The sequence below is a fragment of the Penaeus vannamei genome, chromosome 20, assembly GCF_042767895.1.
Source record: "Penaeus vannamei isolate JL-2024 chromosome 20, ASM4276789v1, whole genome shotgun sequence".
In the NCBI taxonomy this organism is placed as follows: Eukaryota; Metazoa; Arthropoda; class Malacostraca; order Decapoda; family Penaeidae; genus Penaeus; species Penaeus vannamei.
The window spans coordinates 31,590,099-31,602,598 of record NC_091568.1 but is presented as its reverse complement, the minus strand read 5'-3'; the positions used below and the strand labels follow the sequence as shown (position 1 = coordinate 31,602,598).

General features: G+C 38.0%; 2 protein-coding genes across 10 annotated transcripts in view; one reads left to right on the top strand and one right to left on the bottom strand.

The window, feature by feature from the left end:
• Nucleotides 1-12,500, top strand: part of LOC113805588 (broad-complex core protein isoforms 1/2/3/4/5) — a 156,725-nt gene that overhangs the window by 136,550 nt on the left and 7,675 nt on the right. For 7 of the 9 annotated variants that reach the window (XM_070135316.1, XM_070135315.1, XM_070135319.1 and 4 more), the window contains 2 exons: nucleotides 786-942; nucleotides 1,452-4,554. The exons of 1 other annotated variant lie outside the window; for it this stretch is intronic. In XM_070135316.1, the coding sequence (XP_069991417.1) occupies nucleotides 786-942; nucleotides 1,452-1,689 (395 nt within the window). In that variant the 3' untranslated portion in view covers nucleotides 1,690-4,554. Of the gene's footprint in view, nucleotides 1-785; nucleotides 943-1,451; nucleotides 4,555-12,500 lie in introns of those variants that run through there. One more of the 9 variants, XM_070135326.1, reaches the window with a different exon arrangement.
• Nucleotides 4,682-12,500, bottom strand: part of LOC113805587 (SET domain-containing protein SmydA-8) — an 11,019-nt gene continuing 3,200 nt past the window's right edge. Inside the window, exons 3-7 of the mRNA XM_027356611.2 lie at nucleotides 11,607-11,712; nucleotides 10,493-10,632; nucleotides 9,114-10,042; nucleotides 5,522-5,637; nucleotides 4,682-5,210 (exon numbers count right to left, since the gene is read on the bottom strand). Coding sequence (XP_027212412.1) covers nucleotides 5,076-5,210; nucleotides 5,522-5,637; nucleotides 9,114-10,042; nucleotides 10,493-10,632; nucleotides 11,607-11,712 — 1,426 coding nt within the window. The 3' untranslated portion in view covers nucleotides 4,682-5,075. The remainder of the gene's footprint in view (nucleotides 5,211-5,521; nucleotides 5,638-9,113; nucleotides 10,043-10,492; nucleotides 10,633-11,606; nucleotides 11,713-12,500) is intronic.

Here is a 12,500-nt window from a genome sequence, read left to right as displayed (position 1 = left end):
ACTTGTAGATCCATCTCTGTGTAAATACTATTGTGATAAACAAAATTCACAGTAGGGATTGCTTGTATATACACATACCATCCCCAGTTGTATTGGGTTAATATTATCAGTAATGAATTGAGAATGTTGAATAACAAAATAAATGCTGAATTTTTGAAAATATAAGAACAAAATGCAAGATATATAAGATAAAAGGCCATCACATTTCCTTTTAGCTTGAATGAAGGCATCAATGGGTTGACAGGTTTGCCTAACAGCCACCACAGGCTGGCTGCTACTTCCTTGTCATCACTTCATCTTCTATCTTTGGTGAAGATCACATGGACATATACTGTTGTAAACTCACACTGCTCATTCAGTGGTGAGAGTGGAAAGTCAACCATTTACTGATAAATGATAGCTGATAAAGTAACCAATCATAATTAGTGTAGTGCCACATGCACAGTCTGTGTAATTCAAAATAACCAGTGCACCAAATCTTGTGCTAAATAATGACCTCCGGTGAGTGTTAAGAGAGGGATGTAAACTTTTGAGATATGTGATAGCAGTAATTCACAAAGGTAAAAGACATGTTAACAGAGGATAGAGTGAACACTGTCTGGGAATAGATAATAATTGGGGATATAAAAAAATCATTCAGCCTGGTATAGACTTCTTGATTATATTTACCCAGAAGGCAGATCACTGTTTCAGACTAAGGTTATTTGTTCTGAAATCTAGTTTGAAATATAAATCTTCCAGGTAAGTTAATCAAAGAGGGCTAGAAAACATTTTTCTCACTACAGGTGCAACAGATCTCAGTCATCGCCTCTCATTCCACATGGCAGATGTCCAGTTATCGCTTGCAGGAACTGGGACTCTAGGCTCCTCTTCACCTTACACTCAGCCTTCGAGACAGCGATGTCATTGTCCCACTTGTGGACGCATGCTCAGTCAGAGGAGGTAAATTTGTAGTATTTGATGTAACCTGTTGCCTGAAATTTTTATTTGTTCTTTCTTAAAAGGCCTTAGATTGTCTATTAAAGTTTTCTTGAGACAATTTATGAACCTATTTATGTTATGGTTATTTAACAAGACTACTGTTTTGTGCAGAACATTAGTACCCCAAGAAGTGTAGACTCTGATGAATCTGTCAATAGACTGCATCTCATTTATGTTGGAATCTGCAAAGAAAATGTTACTGAACATTTGTGAATTTAAATTGTATGTTATTTTGGTTGTTCAGTTCATGACAGTCCATCATTGTATGATTCCTTTAGAAAAAATAACAGTTACTACTTTAAAGGTTAAAGAAACAAAGTGTAACAATGAAAAAAGATGCAGGTTCCTGAATTATATTGCAAGAGCTCATAATGATAGCTTGTTACAGGGTATTTCCTGATGTGTAATAAATGTACATATGGAGCAAATCATATTCCAAAAAATTATCAACTAATCTAATTTTCTTCCAGGAATCTCAAGCAGCACCTGATCACAACTCACAAAATGTCACCTGATGATGCCACAGTTATTGTGAAAAGATATAATTTTGAACTCCTTGTTGATGAGCCCTCAATCCAGCCTCTTCCGCAGCCACCCCTTCCCCACCTTCCCTCCCTTCCATCCCCTCCTCTGCCTCTGCTCCCAAACCTACCACCTGTCTCCCCGCCCACAATTTTTTTGCCACCTAAGAGTCCTCTTTCCTCTTAGCCCTTAGTCCTCTTTGGCTGAATGCATGTAGAAGTCTGTGGTAATGACTTTTTCCTGTAAAATGAATACTTCATTTTATTTTTTTACTGCCATTTGATTAATATTTGTTGCATTTTTTAGCAAGTGTTCCCTTCTTTTACCTTGAAATTTTTTCTTTTCTTTTCTTGTTTCATTTTCTGTTTTAAAAATTAATTTTATATCTCTTGCTGGCCATTTTTATGAAATATGCATATGGTCTGTTTTCTGCAATTACAAAGTGTATACTTCCAAAGGGCTGCACTAGTGATATAGGGTCCATTGTAGTCATGAGAGTTCATGTCATTATATAAGTATTTACAAGATATTAAAGACAGTACAACTTAAAATAAATAAATGTTCATTAGTGTTATTATATTCTATTATTAATGGGCACCAGTATATATATATGTATGTATGTATGTGTAGGTATGAGTGTCCAAATGAGTGTGTGGATGTGGGTATTATGCATGTATATGTATACATACATACATGCATATATATGTGCACAATTCTCATTGTGATATTTCAGAAAAAAATGTTATAATAGTAAAAATTGCCATCATTCTTCTTAAGAATAATTAGGAATTAAAGTATTTACAGTCATATTGAATTTTGTAGCAGCAGATTTTCATATAACTAGAACAACTGCCTGCTTCTGTGTTCATGTCTGCTACAGGAAGCAAGGTTGTATTCTTGTGGTGCTGGAGAGGGAAGTGTTAAGGTGAATGCTGAGGACATTGATATCATGAAGAACTTTCGGATTTCATTTAGCAGTTGTCTCAATATTGTTGAATGGCTTGCAGACATGCAACTATCTTCACCAAATCTGAGTATAATACTTTATGCGTCAATCAAGTTGTTCAAGTTTTTCTGGGATTGCAAATGATTTTTGGTTCCAACATAATTGGATATTTTTCTACAGTCACATATGTAAGTTGTAATGAAGATATCTTTTATATACTCATAGGAGCATTGATGAATAATAAGATTTTTACCTTACTGATGTCAATTAACATTTTAAAACAATGTGGCATTAGTATTTGCATGTAACTCTGATATTTATTTTTTAGGTAATTAATAAATGAACAAAAGAAAAAGATCCAAAGCAATGAAAGTACATATGAAATGGGAAATATTTGAAATTTTTAGTGTTGTCATGAAGCATCCTCAGACTATTTCAGCAGACACAGTGAAAGTACTGTTATGTCTGTTAATGATAACTGAAGTGCAAGAAATATGCATTAACAGTTCAGTCTGCTTTCCTGTGGACATTTATTTTTACTCTTTAGATATGCTGCACCACTTGGAAACATGGCTAAAATTGGCCACAATAAGTACAATTAGTGGATACCCTGGCTGACAGTGGAGGCACACTTTACTTAGAAATAAAAAACATACCAGATGTGATGTTGGTTGATACTTATAACCTGTGAATTGCCATTGTCTCCCAGAGGGCCACTGAATTAGCATTTAAGGTCTTACCAGTCACCAACCCCACCCATGTATTTTTAAGAGAAGGTTGTGATGACTTGTCCATGTTTGAGAAGACATAAATGTACATAGTTGTTAAAGGTTCTCACAAATGCATTTTTGAAATTTGATAACAGAATGTTGAAGTCATTGTGGTTATTTTTCATTCTCTTTTTGTAATCAGTTATTCTGCACATGATTAAACTACATTCATGTCACATCATATATGGGTAGGATAAATATAACTTTCTTTTTATGTTGATCATCACATGAAACTAGTATTCAGTTTGTGCATAAGGAGTAACTACAACAGTAGTGTTAATAGCAGCATAACAAAAGCAGACTTGAGCACTATTATTCTGTAGATTGGTTCAAAAGAAATGCTTGTGAAACATGACAGTGCTCATGATCTGTAACTGGCAGTTAATTTTGGTGCTGCGCATAAGGCATTATTTGCTCCCTTTTGTGATATTTGTATACGTAGCTTTGTTAGTTAGCCTGGTATTTAAGAAATATTCTTTCGTAAAATATTATTTCTTACTTCATATGAAATGTTTATGAGTATTTCATAAGCAGTCTTAATTTGTGTTGTATACGTTTCATCTCTCTCTGTCTGCATTTCTCTCATTGCAAGGATATTTGCGTATTGTGATAGTGAGGCTTTTTACAGGGTGGTTGCTTTATACAATTATTTACTTTGATATTTCTTTCAATTAATCAATAAGAAAACCTCTCTCAGTTTCAGACCAGTTCACACGAGATTTCTATTTGATGATGTAGTACATGCAATTCAGTATTTGAAGGTATATATAAATACATAAACAATTGGATAATTTGCCCTTTTACTTGTATGAATAAATCATAAAGTTTTTGCATACCATATATTTTTCTTATTTGGTAAACAGATAAAAACATATTTTAAACAAATTTATGATGAAAGATAAAATCTTGACAGGTATTTATATTATGAACTGGTCTGACATGGTGCTAGCAGGTCATCGACATTAGAGAAGAAACTTTGTTGACCTGATTGTATACCTTTATGGCATTACAGTAATTTTTTTCTCTTTTCTTCAGATCATTTTTGGTATTTTGATATTACATAGTTTCATATGCTTCATTTTGAAGTGCATTGTATGAAATTAAGATATACTCATTTGGTATACTGCATGTATTTTTGTCTTTTTCTTCTTTTTCTTTTTTGAATCCATTATTTGTGCCCATTGCTATGACAGCTTTTAATATAATTATGAGAAATCCCCTTGTACTGTGCAGTCCAATCCAAAGTGAGACTGCTGAAACAGAGACATTACTAGTTTTGTACTGATTAGAACTTTTCTTGTAAATAAAGATATCTCATAAATTGTATATATGATACATATGAAAATTTCCTTTTCCTACAATTTCTATTAATTCTGAAAGTTGTTGACCCTAAAATAAGGTAATTTATTACAATATAGCTGTAGATAAAGGAAGACTAAACATTTGTAGACATTAAAAATTATTTGTGGAATAATATTTTATAGATGATTTAATCCTGAAGAACAAGGAAAAAAGGCAGCATTATCAAAATACTCTTCTGCTTGTCAATTGCTATTAACAAAAATAAATTTGTAATATTAAAATGACCCTTTGGCTGAAAGGATATGATTTTTTTGTCTCACCGACCCAGTCTTATAGAATATGAGGAAAACAATATGATACATTCAAGTTTTTATTTCCTCTGAAATCTTATGTGAATAGGAAATTGCACTTCAGCCTTATAATAGTTTAAAAATATATATCAAACCATTAAATGTTCAATATAAAGGAGAATTTGCATGATTGTATTATTTAAGGATTGAAAACTAATTCAAACTTTTTTCTCCTGTTGTCTCCTGATTGATACAATTCACTGGTCATCGATGCTTGCTGAGAAGGGTCTTGGCATTCTTAAGATCATCCTCTGCTTGAAGACCAAGCTGATACTCGTCTTGTAGGGGAGATTCATACATCAGAATCTCACTTGCATCTTCCAAGGCACTGATGGATTCCTGACAGTGAATTAAGGACAGAATTAGTGTACACTGAGGAAATCTTTCTGCATTTTTACTGTTCTTTATTTATTCATTGATGATTCAGAATTCAAATTCATTTTTGTCATGTTCTGTATCATCATGATCTACTTCATTTTAATTCTTAGTAAGGACCACTATGGTTGACAGACAAGGTGTTTTACTTTGTTGTCACTTGAAATTTCTAGCTATCATCTTTCTTGAATGTATACTATATAAAGAGGAAATCTGTATCACCAAATGCAATCTTGTGCATAGAACAAATTGACTTCAAAAAGGTAAAATCAAACCTTTAAAAGATTTTTTCCAATGCCAGACATCCTCATTTTCTTTGGCAGTCTTCGGTACTTCTCCATCAGACTAGCTTGTAGTTCATATAATAGCAGGCCACGAAGTCTGCTTTTCCCTGTAATGCAAAAGATGGAGCATTGGTTATCTGAAATCTACATAGATATTTAAAAATACCTCTACATCCAGGAAAAAATATTGCAGCGAATTACTGAAGCATACCAAATGTTAAGTTATTCTTATCTTCAAAGCATATTAAAGTGAAAAAAAATATTATGTATATTTCTACAACTTAAACAAATGAAGCATACTCAAATACAAAAAATATTAATGCAACTTTAGATGTATATTCATGATATATCATCAAAATTTGTTTCGGTGGGGGGGGGGGGGGGAGTGAAAACATGAACTGTGGCCCAATTTTGGGAATCGCCCTACCTTGGGCCTGAGCCCTCGGCTCAACCAATTTTGCATGGTCTTTTTTACCATCCCATTTATGTTTCATCTCTAACTCCTGTCTACTTCCTAAGGTGTGAAAGCCATGTTAAAAGGATAAAAAGGATAGTTTTGGGGCAGTCTTGAATGGTCTTGAGTTGGCTAGTCCTTACGCCTTATGGGATAAGAATATGACAAGGTGACCGTTTCACTTTCTCATATACTCCAGGTACCATGGCCAATAATGATTTTGTATCCTCTGATTTTTCCGGTTCCCCGATCCATGGCTCTATTTTGATCACGATTCCAAATGCTACAACTACCAAGTTCTTCTATAGACCTTGGCTACAGGACTGGAATTGTACGGAAATTTGCTTGCTAAATGGAAACAAAAGACGACCGACAGATGGTGATGTAACTTCAGACTTTTTTTTTTTGTAGGATGTATTTTTGTTATCTTTTATGACTACAGATGGTTTGATGCAAATGAATGTATTTAAAGCAATTTTAAAATGTTTTCCATGTTCAAATAAATTCAACAAAAATTGCTGAGACCATCCTAGTATGAACTGATATGATGATGCAGATTGAACCTCATCATGGCAGAAATTTCATCCGATGTCACTTCAGCTGGGTCTTCCATCTGGCCATCACCATAGGCAAAATTCCATAGAATGACTTTAAAACCAGCCCTGCAACACACTCAACAGGAATAATTGTATTTCTAAATAAATTAAGTTTACAGGTTCCCTGTTGCATTTTCTTTAGTTATATATCTGTTACATTTTCTGTAAAGAAGTGTGGGTGCATTTTATGCTGTTGAATGTTATTACATTATTAACTTAATAATGTATCTAATGTATACTGTTTTCTGCAGTGCAATGAACAAGAAAGTAATGCAGGAATTCCTATAATCATCTCTCTGACCCTGCGCACTGTTACTGTAATCAAATATTCATCCGTTTATGATAGTGTATAGTTCTATTTCATTATTTATATCTGTTTTCTTTATCATCTTATGTTTAGAGAACGGCAGAAATGCTGCTATGGAAAAGCGGCCAGCCCTGCTTGGCTACTATTACCCCACTCAGGTTGTTATTCATCCTTCAGAAAACATTCATTCCTTTATCCCAAATTCCTCAATTCCATCCCCTCTACAGTCTTCTTCATTTTCTCCAATCTCCTCTTCTCCCTTATAACTACTGTCCGCCTCTCAGCAGTACTACCTCACTCAACACTGCCCCTCTTCCTCCCGTCCTCGTCCTTTTATTACTTCCACAAATTCAAACATATCGAATACTCTTTTTAGCTCATTGGGATCGATTTTCAGTGATTCTCCTTACAGCCCCTACTCTGACAACACGCACCGCATCTAACAAATGTCTTCAAAATACTAGTAAGGAAAGTTTCCTTCCCCAGTCATTCCGATCGTTCTCATCTTGTCACAGTTACATTCAAGTCCCATGCTCAAGCATTATCTATCTTGACTGACCACTGCTAAACCTACTCTTGCTAAACCTGACTCTCACTCAATACATGACTCGGAACTGTCTCCATCTATGGAGACTAAAATAGACTTGTTATTCTGTGTCGTAGACTATAATGCGATGTCAGTACAGTGCTACATTATCTACCTGGATGCCATCGTATGTCCTCCACCAATATTGCCAAAGTACTTTTCATAGATATGACCTCCCCCATCAGGTGGAGAGTCGTCCTCTGTCCGACCATAGTAACCCCATCCCCCGCCATTGTTTGAAATGTTCACATCTTGATCACCCTGCCAAACCCTGGTAATTCCTACAAATTTGAGTCTGAGGTGGCAGATCTGAAATTAAAACTTGGCCTGATTTACACAACGTTTTGCAGGAAGCACGCCGTTTTTTTTTTTTTTTTTTTTTTTATGCTCTACTCCAGAGCTTACAACACTCCCTCTCCCAGTCAGATTCTTTTACCATTCTAAATTCAGACAGTCCAATCTGTACCACTTCCCTGGTACTTATCCCACCTCTTTTTCGCTATGCCCATTGGATCAGATCATCTAAATTAACCACCCCATCTGCCGCATCCTTTCCTACTCCTACCCCTTCCTCTAGGACATTCAGGACCTCCAAAACAGATCTATCCCCCATCCACCTGATCTCCCTGTTACCTTTCCTCTATACTTTAAAAATGACTGCCGACATCCGTCCTCATCCTACTCATTTCCCTTACACCCCTTCCTCCCACTCCCTCCTAACACACCCCATCTCCCCCTCTTCCATCTACACGCTTCAGTCTTCCTTTCCCGTTATCCCTTCCGTTCCCTTGAATACAAATGCGACTTTCCTTTTGTCACAGCAGGTTGCCCTTCCCCGGATCCTCCTGACATTCCTCCTGATACTTTACTTCCTCCCCCAGATCCCTTGTCTTTTCCCTCGGGTTCTTCCAACTCCTACTTCTCCAGAACTATTTTTTACCCTTATAACTCAAAACAGCTCTTCCTCCTAATACTTCACCTCCCCCCTCCCCGATCCCTTGTCATATTCCACAGGTTTTACTCCTCGTACTTCTCCATTTGATCTAATCGCCCTTAACCCCCTTCCCCTTTTGCTAATATTTGTCTTATCCCATTTACTCACTCTCTTTAGCTTCACCTCTTTTTACCCTCTGTATTACTATTCTATCTTAATGGGCTGTACTTTTTGGTATGTAACACATTTGATTATTAACTCATGGACTTACCTTCCTATATAGTGCTATATGACTGATGTTTAGCATTAGTTGGTTTGTATGTTTCAGTGATGTATATTTTTTGTACAAATAAATAAATTAATGAATAAATATATGAATGGATCTTGTGATGCTGAAATATAAATCCGGACAGTAATGTGCAAGTTCTTTGAAATATTTTTCCTGTCCACTATTGCTACAATAGCTAGCACAGAATAGCAGAGTTTATATATATATATATTAGCTAAAGATCTAATGTTCTAGAATGTTGGTATGATGTTTTGAAGTAATCAGTTGGACTGATGACGTGAAAATTATCTACATTTATACTAGATAATTGTCATCAGGGATACCTAATCAAAGGATCTTACAAAGAAAAAGAAGAATATTGGATAGGCCCTATTAAGTCTATAACCAACAAAGTCAGGGTGCACAAGGCAGGCTCACCTGGGCTAAAGATGTCAGCTAGTGCGAGGACCTCCCTGCAGAGGGTCTCTTTCCGCTGTAACAAGTCTTTGGAAAGAGCCTGGATATTGCTATTGCTCTCCTCGCCGGATCGGCCGTACATCTGAGCCAAAGCCAATTTTACGTCGCTTCGGTAATAGTGGTTCTCAGACAACTTCTTTGATGTTTCCTTCAGGAAATTTTCGGATGCTTGAAGTGAGCCCTCTTTTAGAGCTATCAGTTTCTCTCCTGTCCACTTCAAGTAGTCTTCTACTTCATCTAAATTGAGTGTTTCTTCACATCCATTGCACACCCAGGCATCAGGGCTAAGCGGGCTGGGAGATGGCAAAATGGACCCTGAGGAACACTTTGTGCATCGAAGACTGCTTAGGTTCGTGCCCAGTTCTGTTGGGTCCAAGCATCTGTTACAAATACACTTGAAATATTTCGTTGTTCTAACGTGCAGTTGGCGGTTCGCTGTCCCCCACATCGGGTCGGTGTAAGAGGTCTGGATGTGCTCTCCTTTATTGATTTTTGTCGCTGCCCTTACGATGATATTCAGCTGTGTGTCAAAAGTCCTAGTAGTGTTCGGGATGCAAGAGTGCTCCAGGAGGCAGGCCTTTCCATAAAGTCCAATAATACTCGGCCCGGGGATCTCGAAGCCATTTACATCTATGATACCACACACTGTATGGATTTCCTCGTCCGTGAATGAAAGTACTCGTAGGTATTGCCTCATGAAGTTCACGACATTAGCTTGGTTGACCTCGTGAACATCTGTGTTGATGCGTTGCTCGAGATGAGATTCCATCTGCATGAGGGTTGCCCATTTGTCCGGCGCCTTCTCCTTCAGCCACAGACATCGGAGCGGGGTGATGCATTCGTACATCTGGTTCACCTCCATGAACTTCTGAACCTGGACTTTGACGGGTCTGATGTCAGAAAACGGAGAAACATGTACTAGGGTGAGTGGGTCATCTATTTAGTATATTCATTCGTTCATTATCTTTCCTATCGTTCTTCTAATTATTATTGTTGTTATCATTATCACTTCAATAATAATAATTATTATTATTATAATTATTATTATTATTATTATTATTATTATAAATTCAATCATCATCAAATTATTATCATTACTATCATTATTATAATCATAATTATTCCATGATTATCAACCATGACACCATATTTATCTTTCACCAAATGATCAATATCCAAGAACAATTCATTGTGCAAAGCTTTTGTAATTTTGAAATCCAGTTTCCGTCAATTAGATCTGTTAATCACAACCCTTTTAAAAACATTATAGAGAGCATCATCTTAACTTTGAGATCACGCTAAGAAGTAAATACCTCGGTGTTTGAATTTAGTGCCAGTACCTGTTTCTGGAGAGTTGGCACTCCGGGTTATGAAGGACGACCATCTGGCACTCGGGGCCGCACAAGGGCCAGCCGCAGGAGGTACACGAGTAGGAGCCATCCACGGGCGTGAAGCAGCCCAGACACACTGGAACTGTTACCTACGAGATATTGGTGGGTGAGATATGAAATAATACTCGCTGTATAGTGCCGGACAAATCTCATGTTTGTCTGAAGCTTCGAATGTCTTGTCCTATCCGAAAAATGTGGTATGAACCGGGAGTTCGAAACGGAATTCGAAATACTTCTTCCCTCTCTCTTTCTTCTCTCTCTCTCTCTCTCTCTCTCTCTCTCTCTCTCTCTCTCTCTCTCTCCTCTCTCTCTCTCCTCTCTCTCTCTCTCTCTCTCTCTCTCTCTCTCTCTCTCTCTCTCTCTCTCTCTCTCTCTCTCTCTCTCTCTCTCCCTCCCTCCCTCCCTCCCTCCCTCCCTCCCTCCCTCCCTCCCTCCCTCCCTCCCTCCCTCCCTCCCTCCCTCTCCTCCCTCCCTCCCCTCTATCCCCCCCCTCTCTCTCTCTCTTCCCCTCCCCTCTCTCTCCCTCTCTCACTCTCTCTCTCTCTCTCTCTCTCTCTCTCTCTCTCTCTCTCTCTCTCTCTCTCTCTCTCTCTCTCTCTCTCTCTCTCTCTTCTCTCTCTCTCTCTCTCTCTCTCTCTCTCTCTCTCTCTCTCTCTCTCTCTCTCTCTCTCTCTCTCTCTCTCCCCTCTCTCTCTCTCCCCCCCCCTCTCTCTCTCTCTCTCCCCCCCTCTCTCTCTCTCTCCCCCCCCTCTCTCTCTCTCCCCTCCTCTCTCTCTCTCCTCTCACTCACTCACTCACTCACTCACTCTCTCTCTCTCTCTCTCTCTCCCTCTCCCTCTCCCTCTCCCTCTCCCTCTCCCTCTCCCTCTCCCTCTCCCTCTCCCTCTCCCTCTCTCTCTCTCCCTCTCCCTCTCCCTCTCCCTCTCCCTCTCCCTCTCCCTCTCCCTCTCCCTCTCCCTCTCCCTCTCCCTCCCTCCCCCTCCCTCTTTCTGTCTCTCAGTTCAGTTTCATATTATTCCGCCTCTCAGTCTGTCAATAGGCCACGCCCCCTCGTCAGACTTACCTGCCTCGGCCCGACCACGAGCGGCGAGTCCCTGAAGATGACCTCGCCGGGAAGAATGTCACGTGACGCCTCCAGGTAGCGACCCAGCACATCGTTCTGGCACACCCTACGTGAGAGCGAAGGTTATTAAATGAGGGTTATTTCCAGATGGTATTTGGTTAAATATCTTTAGGGATAAGGATAATATAGATTGGGGAAGAGGAGTTTGGGTTTAACGTTCCACTAAGAAATGCAGTGATGTACATGACATCGATGTTCACTATCATTTTGATATATGGATATGAGAGAAGTGCGAAATTTTCAAGAAATTTTATAAACAGAGACTTTGAAGCTTTTTGCCAGATCCTAGTGTATCGGACTAGCAACGATGACGTCACTTGTCCCCCAAAAAACTCCCGCTTTTACTTAGTAATAGTGTATTTTTTTCTTTGTACGATTTAATGCGTATTTGATCACATTATTTACATTACTGCGGCATACCTATCATAATATCGAAGATATATTTCGTGAATGGGAAACGAGAAATTTGATTTGAATACGATTATGGTTTTACGATTTCTCTGTAAAACATAAGAAAAGAAAATAGCACAGTTGTGTACTACTGTAAAACATAAGAAAAGAAGCACATAGTACAGTCGTGTACTGTGTGCTTTGTCTTCTTAATTGGCCAAAATTCTTTTCCCTTAGATTTTCAGGTTTCATGCCATTCTCTCCATGATAAACTTTAAAGATCATTTCCACTGCTTGGCGCATTTCATATACGTTACTGATAATCTGGAAATGTATGCGATAAAATGACAGGTAACAAATAATTTTCTGTAACATTTCCCAGAGTTTTTTTTTTAACCAGAATATCCAGCAGCATGGATTTAATTTAAATGGATGAAAAACGGC